This window comes from Eumetopias jubatus, unplaced genomic scaffold (assembly GCF_037043125.1).
Source record: "Eumetopias jubatus isolate StellerSeaLion01/CBP00866 unplaced genomic scaffold, mEumJub1_p1.0 scaffold_4, whole genome shotgun sequence".
In the NCBI taxonomy this organism is placed as follows: Eukaryota; Metazoa; Chordata; class Mammalia; order Carnivora; family Otariidae; genus Eumetopias; species Eumetopias jubatus.
The window spans coordinates 127,907,398-127,920,526 of NW_028274810.1; the positions used below are offsets into that span (position 1 = coordinate 127,907,398).

At 42.0% G+C, this 13,129-nt stretch overlaps 1 protein-coding gene across 6 annotated transcripts in view; it reads left to right on the plus strand.

Moving 5' to 3' along the window:
- Positions 1-13,129, plus strand: part of ENPP2 (ectonucleotide pyrophosphatase/phosphodiesterase 2) — a 79,793-nt gene that overhangs the window by 44,867 nt on the left and 21,797 nt on the right. For 4 of the 6 annotated variants that reach the window (XM_088022768.1, XM_028090854.2, XM_028090849.2 and 1 more), the window contains 6 exons: positions 3,476-3,507; positions 4,204-4,331; positions 6,621-6,708; positions 6,875-6,962; positions 8,053-8,237; positions 10,789-10,840. In XM_088022768.1, the coding sequence (XP_087878894.1) occupies positions 3,476-3,507; positions 4,204-4,331; positions 6,621-6,708; positions 6,875-6,962; positions 8,053-8,237; positions 10,789-10,840 (573 nt within the window). The remainder of the gene's footprint in view (positions 1-3,475; positions 3,508-4,203; positions 4,332-6,620; positions 6,709-6,874; positions 6,963-8,052; positions 8,238-10,788; positions 10,841-13,129) is intronic. The other 2 variants (XM_028090851.2, XM_028090853.2) reach the window with 1 other exon arrangement.

The following is a 13,129-nucleotide window of genomic DNA, read 5'->3' on the forward strand; positions in this document are numbered from 1 at the left end:
CCCGAATGTCCCTAGGAGCCCAGTTGAAGGGGACTCTTCACCTTTATGAAAGTGATTGACAGAACGCAGGAGAATTATTACACCCTTGGGAGATGGCAGCCATTCTGGAAGATTAGATATGAACAGGAACAATCTTGTCACTTACGTTGTATGCATTCAGGTTATGATATGCTACTGACAAGAGCCTTTATTTATAGACTACGATGTTTTAGGTGGTGCCCACCTAGCTTCTGAGAAGTCCACAGTCTTGTTGGAGACATGCTGCATTTTGGGGGGAAAAAATCTTTTAGAGGTTTTAGCCTTGGGAATAAGAAACCATTGACACAAGTGTAAAGCTTTGGAAAATTAAGTTTTTCCCAAACTGTGTTCCTGAGTCAACACAAATGGGAACTGTTCCAAGGTCAGCTCCAGGCAACGTTGTAAAATAAACAAGTGATCAGTGTTTCTGCTGCTTCTCCTCATGCCCTTTCCTTCCTCCGTGTCCTCCCCGCTCCTCTGCTCACTTGAGACAGGCAGGCCCTGGACAGAGACAGGACACAAGTCACTAGGGTACCTTTTGATTTAGTACTTGCATTTTCGGGCTTAGGCAAGAAAGGTTTTGTCTATTTTGAAAGGTCATGAGTAAATGTAATGGGGAGGCTGAGTAAATGTAATGGGGAGGCTGTTTTAGGGGAACAGGACATGAGTAAATGTAATGGGGAGGCTCTTTTAGGGGAAAAGGAAAACTTTCTTGGGGCCAATGAAATAATAACTACCAATAATTAAGTATTTGCAGATACGTGATTTCCTTTGGTGAGAGTCAGTAGAGGGGGTGGTGAGCAACACAGACAGTGGTGGCAGGATGTCTGAGTTCAAATCCCAGCTCTGCCAGGTGGTCCCTCTGTGACCTTGGGCAAGCTACTTAAATGCTCCAAGCCTTGGTTTCCTCATCTATAAAGTAGGATTGTTGGAAAGATTAATGAGGGATTACCTGCATATCCCATAGATTAGTGTTCAGCACGTAGTCAAAGTTGTATTAATGTTAGCTGCAATGGTGACATCTTGTTCGTCTCACTAGTTCAGCTAAATATGCACACAGTCTTCTTTACTCCTTTTAATAACCCTATGTGCCAAGTGTTACTATCCCCTTCTGCAGACAGTAGAAATCAAGGCCCAGAGAGAAGTGAAGTCACTGGCTAGGAGGGTGAGAGCTAGGCAGTGGCAGAGCTGGGATGTGAACCCAGATTCACCGGTTCTTAAGCACCAGCCTGTGCTTGGGACCTCTTCCCCTCATGCAAAGTGGGAGCTGTCGGCAAGAGAGGCCTGAGAACTTCAGAACTGAAGGGTTGGTGTCCTAAGCATGGACTTGGGCATTTATTATTTTCCAGTCGTTCTCTGATTTATCTGAGCACAAGATTGCCCTGTGCTATTTATTTTTCTTCATTATCAAAGAACGTGAACTTACCCGGTATGGTCCCTTTGAGGACTGTGGTTTATGAGTCCACAGAGTGTGGAGCTTCGAAGCATAGAATGCTCAGTCAGATTGCCAGAGTCCCAGTGGGCAAGCCCCCCTCTTCTAAATGCCCATTGGCTTGGTGAAAATTCTAATAGCACCTGCCTCCCAGAGTTAGCTGTGAAGGACCAGAGAGAAAGTGTCTACAAAGCTCGCACATCAGAGGGACACAATTTGGGTTAGCCATTGTTGCTACAATTATTACTTACTTGCTTTCCATTAAAAGATGCAAATAAGGGGCGCCTGGGTGGCTCAGTCGGTTAAGTATCTGCCTTCAGCTCAGGTCATGATCCCAGGGTCCTGGGATTGAGCCCTACCCACATCAGGCTCCCTGCTCAGTGGGGAGCCTGCTTCTCCCTCTCCTTCTGCCCACCCACCCCCCACTTGTGCTCTCTCTCTCTCTCTCAAATGAATAAAATCTTTTTTATTTTTTTTAAAGATTTTATTTATTTATTTGACCGAGAGAGAGACAGCAGGAGAGGGAACACAAGCAGGGGGAGTGGGAGAGGGAGAAGCAGGCTTCCCACAGAGCAGGGAGCCCGATGCGGGGCTCGATCCCAGGACCCTGGGATCGTGACCTGAGCTGAAGGCAGATGCTTAACGACTGAGCCACCCAGGCGCACCTGATAAAATCTTTTTTTAAAAAAGATAAACCTAAAATTTAACCCCAATTTAAGTAGAATGGGATCCACATTTTAGCTTTGGATTTCATAGCTTTAGAACCAAGATTCTGAAAACTGTCTTTGAAGAGTGTGTACTTACACTGCAAGGCAAGCTTAGTCATGCATTTTCAACAAATAAGAACAAATATTTATTTGTATTTATTAACAAATGCTTATTGAGCACCTAGTATGAATGAGGCCCTGGGGATACAGCAGGAAATGACATAGACATGACCTACTCCACTGACTTTTAAATTTCAGGGAGGACTGCTTCATGAGAGTTGCTGTCTCTTCTGTACGCTGCTTTCCTTTTCTGCTGATTCTATAATGACACACTAAAGCAAATTTTTTGAAAACAAAATTCAACCAACCTACAATCTGCTGTTTCTCTTCACCCCCCGAAAAGGGGGCCTTCTGATGATAAAATCCTGTCCGCAGTTTATACACAGCCATCATTTACATAATTTTGCTTTTAGCTCGTCCAGGGTACTGACTAAAATATCTTTTGCTCACTGGTAGTGAAAATAAAGGTGGCGCATACATGTGTGTCTGTGGCTGGAGAGGGACAGCTACCTATGGATTAGACCCATGGTGTTACTGAGGCAACAAAACTCCCTGTAGAAAAAAATAACTCAGTGGATTAGAAGTTTCATCTTAAAGTGGATGATAACTTGTTTCCAAGATCTGCAGATAAATAGGACGTTACGCTAAAAGCCCCAAATGCCCAGTTTGGTTCCTGATGTCGAAGTGCAAATGAGCTAAAGCCAAGATCCAGAGGGACCATTTGGGGGAACTTAAGGATGTTTATCTAGCATTATCCTTGTGCTCTGGGAGGAGGAATTCCCTTCCAGAAGAGAAGAACCAGATCTAGCAGGGAAATTTACCATAGGAGTATTTCCACTTACGTAATTCCATTTCACTGACCAAAATATTAAGTACTCACACACAATTTTACATATACGTGTGTGTGTGTGTGTGTGTGTGTGTGTGTTTTAAAGATGTATTTATTTACTTGAGAGAGAGAGAGCAGGGGGAGGGAGAGGGAGACAAGCCAACTCCCCGCTGACAGGGAGGGGAGCCTGACACAGAGCTTGATCCCAGGACCCTGAGATCATGACCTGAGCCGAAACCCAAGAGTCAGATGCTTAACGAACTGAGTCACCCAGGTGCCCCAATTTTATATATATTTCAGACAAAGCTTAAAGTGATATCTCTTCTGGGGAGGGGGGAAGAGAAAGAATTGAGTCTTGCTGTAAAAATTATTTCTCTCAGTGATTATTGTCATCTCTTTTGAAATTTTTCTCCTTCTCTCTTTGAACAGATGACCCTAAAGCCATTATTGCTAATCTCACGGTAAGTATTACAGGTCACCCAGCCTCTGCCCTCAGAGTAGCTTCCACATACTCACTTCCTAGGATCCCCTACCCTGTGGGGCGGAAGGAACATTTTCCTTACTGCCCGGCAGTCCCATGTATTTGTTTCTCTAAGAGTTCTCAAAACTTCAAAACTGTGGACAGCTGCAGGCTCCCTAATGGTCTTGGCAGTGATACAAACTGAGAATATTTGATCTTTCCATTAGAACTGAAAAGTACTCATTCATGAGTAAACACATCCTTACTCTCTCTGAACCAGATCTGCCCATCACCCTGTTCCCTCGCCCCCCCCCGCCCCTGCAGGATGTAATCACACAGGCCCAAGTGTGCCTCGTCCTCCCTTCCCACCCCACCTCCCGACCCTTGACTTGAAGTAGTTGGAAAAGGCTTTAGAGTTTGAGTTGCTCATAGCTATAGTCTCACAAGTCAGGAATATATCTTAAAAATTCCCAACTACCCTCTGATAACCTTCCATGTCATCTACCAAGTTATCAAATCCCCTTTGAACCTAGTTCTTTTCAGCTTGCGTTATTTGATAGGGGATGACAAATTCCATTTATTCACTAACCCACCTTTTGTTTGGCTTAAAACCTCCTTTGATTTTCTAGAGAGAGAATATCTAGGACTTTTTCTAGAAAATCCTCCATATAAAGTCCAATTTCCATTTCTATTTCAGTGTAAAAAACCAGATCAGCACTTTAAGCCTTACATGAAGCAGCACCTTCCCAAACGCTTGCACTATGCCAACAACAGAAGAATTGAGGACATCCATTTATTGGTGGACCGCAGATGGCACGTCGCAAGGTAACTTGGGGATTGGCAGGGACTCTTCTTGATCTTCATAACCACCTCTTTGGCAACTGGAGTGCTATAAGATCCTTAGCCATCAAAAAGAAAAAAACAAAAAAGAAATCTCAGTTGGAAATCCCACCATTTGCAAAGACTTTTTATGCTAGATCAAAGTGCTGAGCCAACACATCTCTGTTTTCTGTATCCCAGCCTCTTGGTGTCTCTTTGAAGTCTCTCAGTGCATCTCTGTGTGGTCTCTCTCTCTCTCTCTCTCTCTTTCTCTCTCCTTTCATTTTTTAAATTTACACCCTAGCCTCTATTCTTATTACTTATTAGGTCAAAAGTGTGCCTGGGACATTGGCTTACCACAGCTGGACTGATTTGGTCTGGGTTGACAAGACTTACCCTGTAGCAATATTTGTAGAGGAGTTTAGAAAATGTTGTTAATCTTAAAACTTCTGTTACTGTAGGCACGTTTTATATTGCCTTAAATATTTCAGATGTTTGCCTTCTTTTGAGCTATAAAAGACTTTCCAATATTTAAGAGACTATTTCTTGCTCTTGAATCTGGTGTAGAATGTGTCCGGAAATTCTAAGCACTTCCACAGAATTAATCATTAAAAGTTTATCCATTCTCAAACAGACCTGGCAGAAGCCCTTTTCCGCTCACTCTTGCTCTGACTTTCTCCTTAAGAAAAGCTTTGTGAGCTGGTCTGTGGTAATAATCGAACTACTATATACACTCTAGTTGGGTACTTTAGTGAGTTTACCAAGGGAGCAAAGATGACGAGAAGATGGCGGTCCTCTAGAAACTCACATCAGTATGAAACACCCGGCGAGAGACATGTGACAAATACATAAATATTCTATGGTAATTGTCAGGGGGCTACACAGAGTTAAATATGTAGGATTATGTAAAGAGGTGTATGAAGACCAGAAGTTATTGAAATCATTTAGAATGGACATGGGGCATCTTCATGGAATAGTTACAAAGATGTGAATGATATGGGCTTGGCCGAGTGTGTCGTCTGCAGGGCCTTTTACATACGGGGTGACATGGTAGAGAGAGCAAATTCGGTGCAGCTGGTTGATATGAAGGAAAACTGGGCGTTGAGTAGAAGTGAGAGATGATGACAGTTGACCAAATTAGTGGAGACCAAAGCCAGGTATTTTAATCATCAGTAAATCTTTTTAATTCAACTCTTGCATTGTTGAGTTATCATATACACATATCTCATTATCCCAAGCAGAAAGTGCTTTTCCTAAGAGTGGGGCCCCAAATATTTAATTTGATTTCCACCAAGCCCTTTAGTTCAGTGCAGTAGACCCTGTAAGTGCTTACAAGGATCCATAGAAATTGGACCCACAGGAAAATTTGTATTAATAAACATGAAAGTGTTTTTGGAAAAGGGCTGCGTGACACTTGATCAAAAGGCATTTTCCTGTCACAGCAGGAAGTTTAAGTGGTTTTGATGCCTAGAGAGCAATGTTTTCACTTTCTATTTCTAAATAGAGATGTTGTCTAGGTGAGTCTGGGCTTTTGTGAAATATGTCACTATTATATGTTAGGTTTCCCACTCAGTTATACTCTCTAGTTGTATTCCACAGATAGGTAAATTTGTGTGCAAACATTTTTATAAAATACAGATCTCCATTCATTGATGAAGTATCCCATGTTTAAAAAGTGCCTACTTTGGGGATGCCTGGGTGGCTCAGTTGGTTAAGCGGCTGCCTTCAGCTCAGGTCATGATCCCAGGGTCCTGGGATTGAGTCCCGCATCGGGCTCCTTGCTCAGCAGGGAGCCTGCTTCTCCCTCTGCCTGCAGCTCCCCCTGCTTGTGTGCTCTTTCTCTCTCTCTCTCTCTCTCTCTCTCATTCTCTCTCTGATAAATAAATAAATCTTTTAAAAAAGTGCTTATCATGTGCTTGGCATTGTTCACTCCTCTATCCCAAACAAACATGATCCCAGAGTGGTGAATCTTAGTTTTGGGGCTAGTGAAGCACATGGGCAGACAGAACACGACCTGTGACAAATGCTTTGCTCAGTGCAAGCATGAGGTACGAGGAGAGGGTAACTGACTTCTGTTCAGAGGTCCCCATTTGTCCTGGGCCAGTTGTCAAAATAAAGCCAATTGGGGAAAATGAATAGCATCATCTTTTCAACACTACAGGGATGATACAATTATAATAGAGACAAATATGCTTGTAAAATCAACTTCTTAGAGATATTTTGTGTGCTCAAATTGGCTTTTTATGAGGCATTTCATGAGAAATCCTGACTAATCCTATAATTATTTTGATATAGGAAACCTTTGGATGTATATAAGAAACCATCAGGAAAATGTTTTTTCCAGGGAGACCATGGATTTGATAACAAGGTCAACAGCATGCAGGTATGACCACAGACCTGTGAGTTGAAAATGTATTTTAGTGATTCTCAGAAGGGCTGGCGAAGAAGGGTGTGAATAAAGTTGTACAGTATTCATGAACAGGGGAAGGGTTGCTACTGGATATTAGCAATGTCTAATTGTTTTTGTTTGTTTTCTTTTCTTTTGGAAGACTGTTTTTGTAGGTTATGGCCCAACGTTTAAGTACAAGACTAAAGTGCCTCCATTTGAAAACATTGAACTTTACAATGTTATGTGTGGTAAGTCACTTACTTAATCAAAGCTGAGTTATCATATGATAACTCAGATGCTTCATAAGGTCAGAGAAAGAACTGAGGTGTCTGTTTTCTAGGACCACTTCACCTCCCTGGGAAAAAAAAAAATGGTGGTAACGTGCCCATTGGTTCGAAGGACAGAGTCTCATCTCCTTCTAAGGCTTCTTTGTCTTCCTTTAACAGTTGACTAATGGGGAGTTTTCATAGTGTTGCTGTTGGCAGCCTCTGGCTGATCTCACATCACAGTACAGTTTGACACCACCGGTCAGAGACCCGATGAAGCAAGAAGAGTTCCTCACAGAGCTTTCTCCCACCTTCATCTCTCATGTTGCAGCGCAGTTAAAATGTTGCCAGCTTGCATCCTGGCCAGCTATTTATGTGCTCCTAATTATTTTTCTTCCTTGAGCTTCTAGTTGCTGAATGAGGACAACTTTTCCTATTTAGTAAGGGAGTGCCAGTCTGGTGGTTAGAGGGGGAGTCTGAAAGTCGGGTCTCCTGGGTTCTTTTCCCATCTTGGCTGCTCGCTCTCCCCTGTCCTGCCTCTCAGCTTAGGCGAGTCACTGTGTGCCTGCTTGGCAACTGTTCACTTGCTATGAAATCAGCCTGTTCATTTCACAGCAGCCTTTCAAGGCACTGGGCCAAAGCCTCCTCTTCTCGCCATACTTCTGTGGAGTGCATTAGAGGGCAGACTAGAGGTTATTTATTGATTATAAGTCCTATTCCAAAAGGTGGGATAAAAAGTCTCAGCGCCGTAGGAAGGTGTTGTCCCTGTCGCAGTCAGAGACATAAGCAGTAGCTAGGCAGGACCCCATTCCTTCCCTCTTTCTTTTTGGGAATCTCTCTCTCTATAGTTGGGCAACGACCATGGCTATTTCCGAAAGCTGTGGCAAGACATGGTCAGCTAGCATGGTTCAGGAACTAAGAAAGGAGTGCCTACAATTAATTTTGGCTTTATCCAATTCAGATTTGTGTTCAGAGTTTTCAGACCATTAGAACATGAAAGGTTTTGACTCTTACTGTATCTCATCAAAAAATATTTATAAAGCACCTGGCTTCCTTTCTTTCTTCTCACCAGATCTCCTGGGCTTGAAGCCAGCTCCTAATAACGGGACCCACGGAAGTTTGAATCATCTCCTGCGCACTAATACCTTCAGGCCAACCATGCCAGAGGAAGTTACCAGACCTAACTATCCAGGGATTATGTACCTTCAGTCTGATTTTGACCTGGGCTGTAACTGTGATGATAAGGTAGAGCAAAAGGTAGAAATAATCTTTATGTTTATCATGGAGGAGCTTGTTGGGTGTAGAGCAGTGCTGTCCACTAGAAATTTCTGTGATGACGGTCTATTTCTGGGCTGGTCACTGGGCAGATATAGTTTTTAAGCACTTGGAATGAAAATTTAAATTTTGTTTAATTACTTTAAATTGAAAGAGCCATATATGGCTGGTGGCTACCATTTTGGGGAGCATAGGTGTAGAGAACAAAGGGCAAAAAAGTAGAATTCATGATGCTGTTCTGGAGAGTCACAATTCCCAACCAAAGGCTTTTTCTTTTTTTCTACCTGGATCACGTGTCTATCTATCATGGTCCCAATAGGAAACAGATGGCCTATGCACAAAAGGTTTTTAAAGAGAGTTTAAAGGGGTTATGTGAATCATGTTTCCTGAGAGGATTATTTACGTAGGCTGGGCAGGGTAGAGGCAAGGTAGTGAGCGATGCTATAGCACCCGGGGGCTCACAAGGTGTCAATCCTTGTGAACAATAAAGGGACTAGAACATGGAGAGAGAACTGTATAGGGGGGAACTATGGGATTTGGTAGATGGGTGCAGCTGGTACACCGCAACCTGGGGGAGTAAATACTCTCTGTTGTCTCTCCTCTAATTGCTCACTGGTGCCTTGCATTGGTGGAAGCCAGCAGGGAGCTGGAGGAGCAGGCTGGCTCTTTGGTACAAGGTCAGTTGCCCAGGGTGCAGAGCAGGGGAGAGGAGGGTGCAGCATGGATGGGGAGGGGGGTGGTACAAATAGAAAACCACCCAGCACATTGTGTTTGGACAGGTTTTGAACACCAAACTACAAGTGTTAAGCAATAATTTGCTTATTGAATTTTATATTGATCTAAGACCCTTATAGTTACCAGTCAGTGCTCTGATAGCAAGAAATAATCAGTGTTCCCACACTGAGTTGATGTGATTCCAGCACAAAGAAAAAAAAAATCTGTTATTTTTGTATGTGTGGTTTTATTATCGGTAAATGTGTGAATCTTCTATTAGACCTTGGAAAATGGACCATAGTTCTCCTGCCTACCCTGTCCCCTTCTACTGTGTGCTGCCTTCCGGGATTCCTAAGGCTCTGGGAGCCACAGGGTGGGAAAAGCTCACCACTGCAGGAATTCAGTTTGCTCTTCTTCCCCCAACCCCTTTTATTTCTCCTTCCTACTTTTGCTTCTGACAAGAACCAACAAAGCTAATTACTATAAGGCAGGTAATTTCTCAGACCTCAGCTGGAGGTGTTGCATTGCCAGAGTCACTAGGAAGTGGCTTTTGAGGTAGATTCCAAGTATAACTTTAGAGGAATCTGGTAGTTGTATCTTGCTTTCTGAATTACCTTTCTGCTGGAAAACAAGAAATATTTGGGATTTGTTATCTGAAACCATTTTAGACAAATTCTGGATTGTCTTTATTTTGTCTATGGGTTTCTCCAAAAGACTACATTCCTTCTCTTAAAAAAAAAAAAATCCAGACATCCTGAGAAGGTGTACAGATTAATAAAATAAAATACCATAATACACACATCATGAGAAAGAAAATGTTACAGATTCAGTGGAAGCTCCATGTGTACACACTCCCTTCCAATCCCACTTTTTCCCTACCCCAGAGGTAATTACTATCTTGAATATAGTGTACATAATTGCCAGGCAGGTCTCTATATTTTTACTCCATACATATATATCTCTTAAATAATATATTAATTAATCTTTAATATAGTTCCCTAAAATAACCTATGGTACAGTTTTGCATATTACACATTTCTGTGTAAATAGGAACACTACACCAAAAACTAATGATGTAATATATGGCGATTAACATTACATAATAAAAAAAAATAGTGTGCTAAAATAAATAAATAAATAAATAGTGTTGTACTATATGTATCCTGCAGTTATTTTGTTTATTGTATGTTTGAGATGTATGCACATTAATACATGAGTTTTAGCACATTCATTTTTTACTCTAATAGTTAACATTTGTATAAATATACCATAATGATTTTATTCATTTTCCTATTTGAGAATATTTGGTAATTTCCAGTTGTTAGCTCCTCCAAACAAGGATGCGGTAGACATTATGGCCAGTGTTCTCGTACACGTATGCCAGTTGCTGAGCCATTACTTTCCAACCTTGGAAAAAGTGATTTCATTAATTAGTTTGGGAATCACTTTAGTGTACCTAGGATTAATCTGAAATATTGAGGTAGTATTCTAATTAGTTTACATATATATGTGCCCAAATAACCATTCTTACCATAGTTGGGAGCTTGCTTCCATGATTATGCACAGTTTTAGGGAAAGGAAACAAAGTCATGGGGAGATTAAAGAAGGTGCTCGTGACCACTGATCTCCTAGGAGGTGGAGCCTACAACATCAATTTGAGATCAAATAGGAATTCCTCTACAGAACTTATGGATTTTAGGGTCCTGTTTTGAATTTAGTAAGATTCTAAGTAGAAAGAAGCATGCAGGAAAGACAGGACATTTCTGATTTGCTTTTTTTTTTTTTTTCTCCTTTCCTTTTCTGGTTTTCACACATGAAGAACAAATTGGATGAACTCAACAGACGCCTTCATATAAAAGGGTCTACAGAAGGTGAGGAGTTGATGGGGAAAAACAATCAGTTAAGTTTTTGTTTTTAGTTTTCAGAGATTGAAGATACTTCTTATTTACTTCATAGTGTAAGCACAATATTTTTGAAAATTAAAATTTGGGTTGTGATGTGATTTTCATATCCATCTGGCAAAGGGTATTGGTTTATTCTATGTATGCAAGATGCCAGCTGTTTTGTTTCTCAGTAGCTTTTAGGCTCTCTGAAAAACAGGCATAGCACTGTGATCTGATGGGTCATAAGTGAAGGTGCTGACGGGGACTTCTATGAAGGGACTGGAAGTCACAGTTATAAATAATAGCAGCTGGTACCTATGATGACGCTTATGTACCTGGAGAGGCAATGAATACGTTGTGGGGAGAGATACTCAGAAGGAACCAATCTGAACTCCCTCTTTACATGAGAATCATCTGGAGCCCTCTAACTCATTCTCCTATTTTATGTAGACAAAATACAATGTACAATGATAACGTGCATGTATTAGTCAACTTTTGCAAGCTTGTGACTGAAGAAGAGAGTGTCAGTGGTTTGTACCAAGAAAGCTGCATTTCTGGCTCACATTTTGGTATGCTGACCATAGGCCAAGTGTGGCGTGGGTACTCTTTATTCTGGAATCCAGGCTGAAGGAACAGCCCCTAGCTGGGGCATGCCCTTCTCCTGGCAGAGGGAAGAGAGGAACAGCAGGACCATGCAGTGGTTCTCAATGCTTCTGCTTTTATGAGGCATTTGTCATCACATTCCCAGTTGACTGGTGAAATCAGAGCACTTGAAACCAAGGGAGTAGGGAAGTCATCTTTCCCCAGGGATGCTGGCCTGCAAGACACATGCCAGTGCGTGATCATATATACTCCTTTACAGAAGGGCAGTCAAAGAGAAGGAACAATAATGCAGTCTACCACATAAGCTCTTCCTTATGGTTTTGAAATTCCAGAAAATGAGAAGAAAATAGAAGGGGAGGGAAAGGCTCCAATGTAGGATACTACAGGAGATGGGCTGGCATCTTGCAAATCTTGCAACAGCAAAGGAATGACAAGTATATTACAAAGCAGATGGACCTCACACATAGCAAAGCAGATGGAACTCAAACATAGCCTCTCCAAGTCAGGCAGCAAAGATACACACTGTCGAATTCTGAGAGGCATTTTTTGAATTATTAGCTTATATAGGGCCCTATTTATCATATGTGTTCTTTTCGATCTGATTAAGTAAAGGACAAGGAAACCAGTAGATTTTATTTCCTTGACTCGTTTTCCTTTTTTTTTTTTCTTTTTTTTTAAGAGAGAGTGTGAGAGAGCTTGGGGGAGGGGCAGAGGGAGAGAAAGAATCTTAAGCAGACTCCATGCGCAGCACAGAGCCTCAGTCTGGGCTTGATCTCAGAACTCTGAGATCATGACCTGAGCGGAAATGAAGAGTCGGACACTAAACGGACTGAGCCATCCAGGCACCCCTTATTTTCCCTATTTTTTTTAAAGTTGTTTATTTATTTAAGAGAGAGACAGAGACACAGAGAGAGCAGGGAGAGGGGCAGAGGGAGAGAGACAAGCAGACTCCCTGCCAAGCGGAGAACCCGAGATGGGGCTTACCTCAGGCTCGATCCCAGGACCCTGAGATCATGACCTGAGCCGAAGTCAGATGCTTAACTGAGCCCCCCAGGCGCCCCCCCCTTAATTTCCCTTGTGATAAAGATCTTCATCTTCCTCCTCCTTCCCTTTTTGCCTCCCCACCCTCCCTCTTCTCTCTTTGATCTCGGAACACACAGACTCTTGGGCATGCAATTGGATAAACAGCTTTGAAAATAGGACTCAGTTGGTAGAAGGCACACACGTCCTTCACAAACTCTAAAAGTGATTTGAAATGTTTGATACCTAGCTGCTGGCAAACTACAGTGTCATTATACTTAGAAAAATGGAAATGTTGCCAGGGTCAAGGGGTACAGAGTCTTATGATGGGAGTTTTTCAAATATCCAGTCAACAAGGCAGAGAAATAACATCGAGATGTTTCTCTTCTAGAAGGCACTAATAAAATAGTTAATAATGATAACTTTTAAGGGACTCTTGTGTTTTTGCTGGTTCAGGCTCTGGCTATTCATGGTACTAAGGCATTTCCATTTTGGGAAGAAATCCTGCATTTAACTTGGTGGCAGTGTTCTCATGTGACAAAACCAATGTCACGACTCAGCATAAACAGTAGTCTCAAACTTCTGAGCATGAAAATAAGTACCTTTAGGCGAAGCACTGACTTTTGGGGCTGGAAGGAGCTATAGCTAGTGACT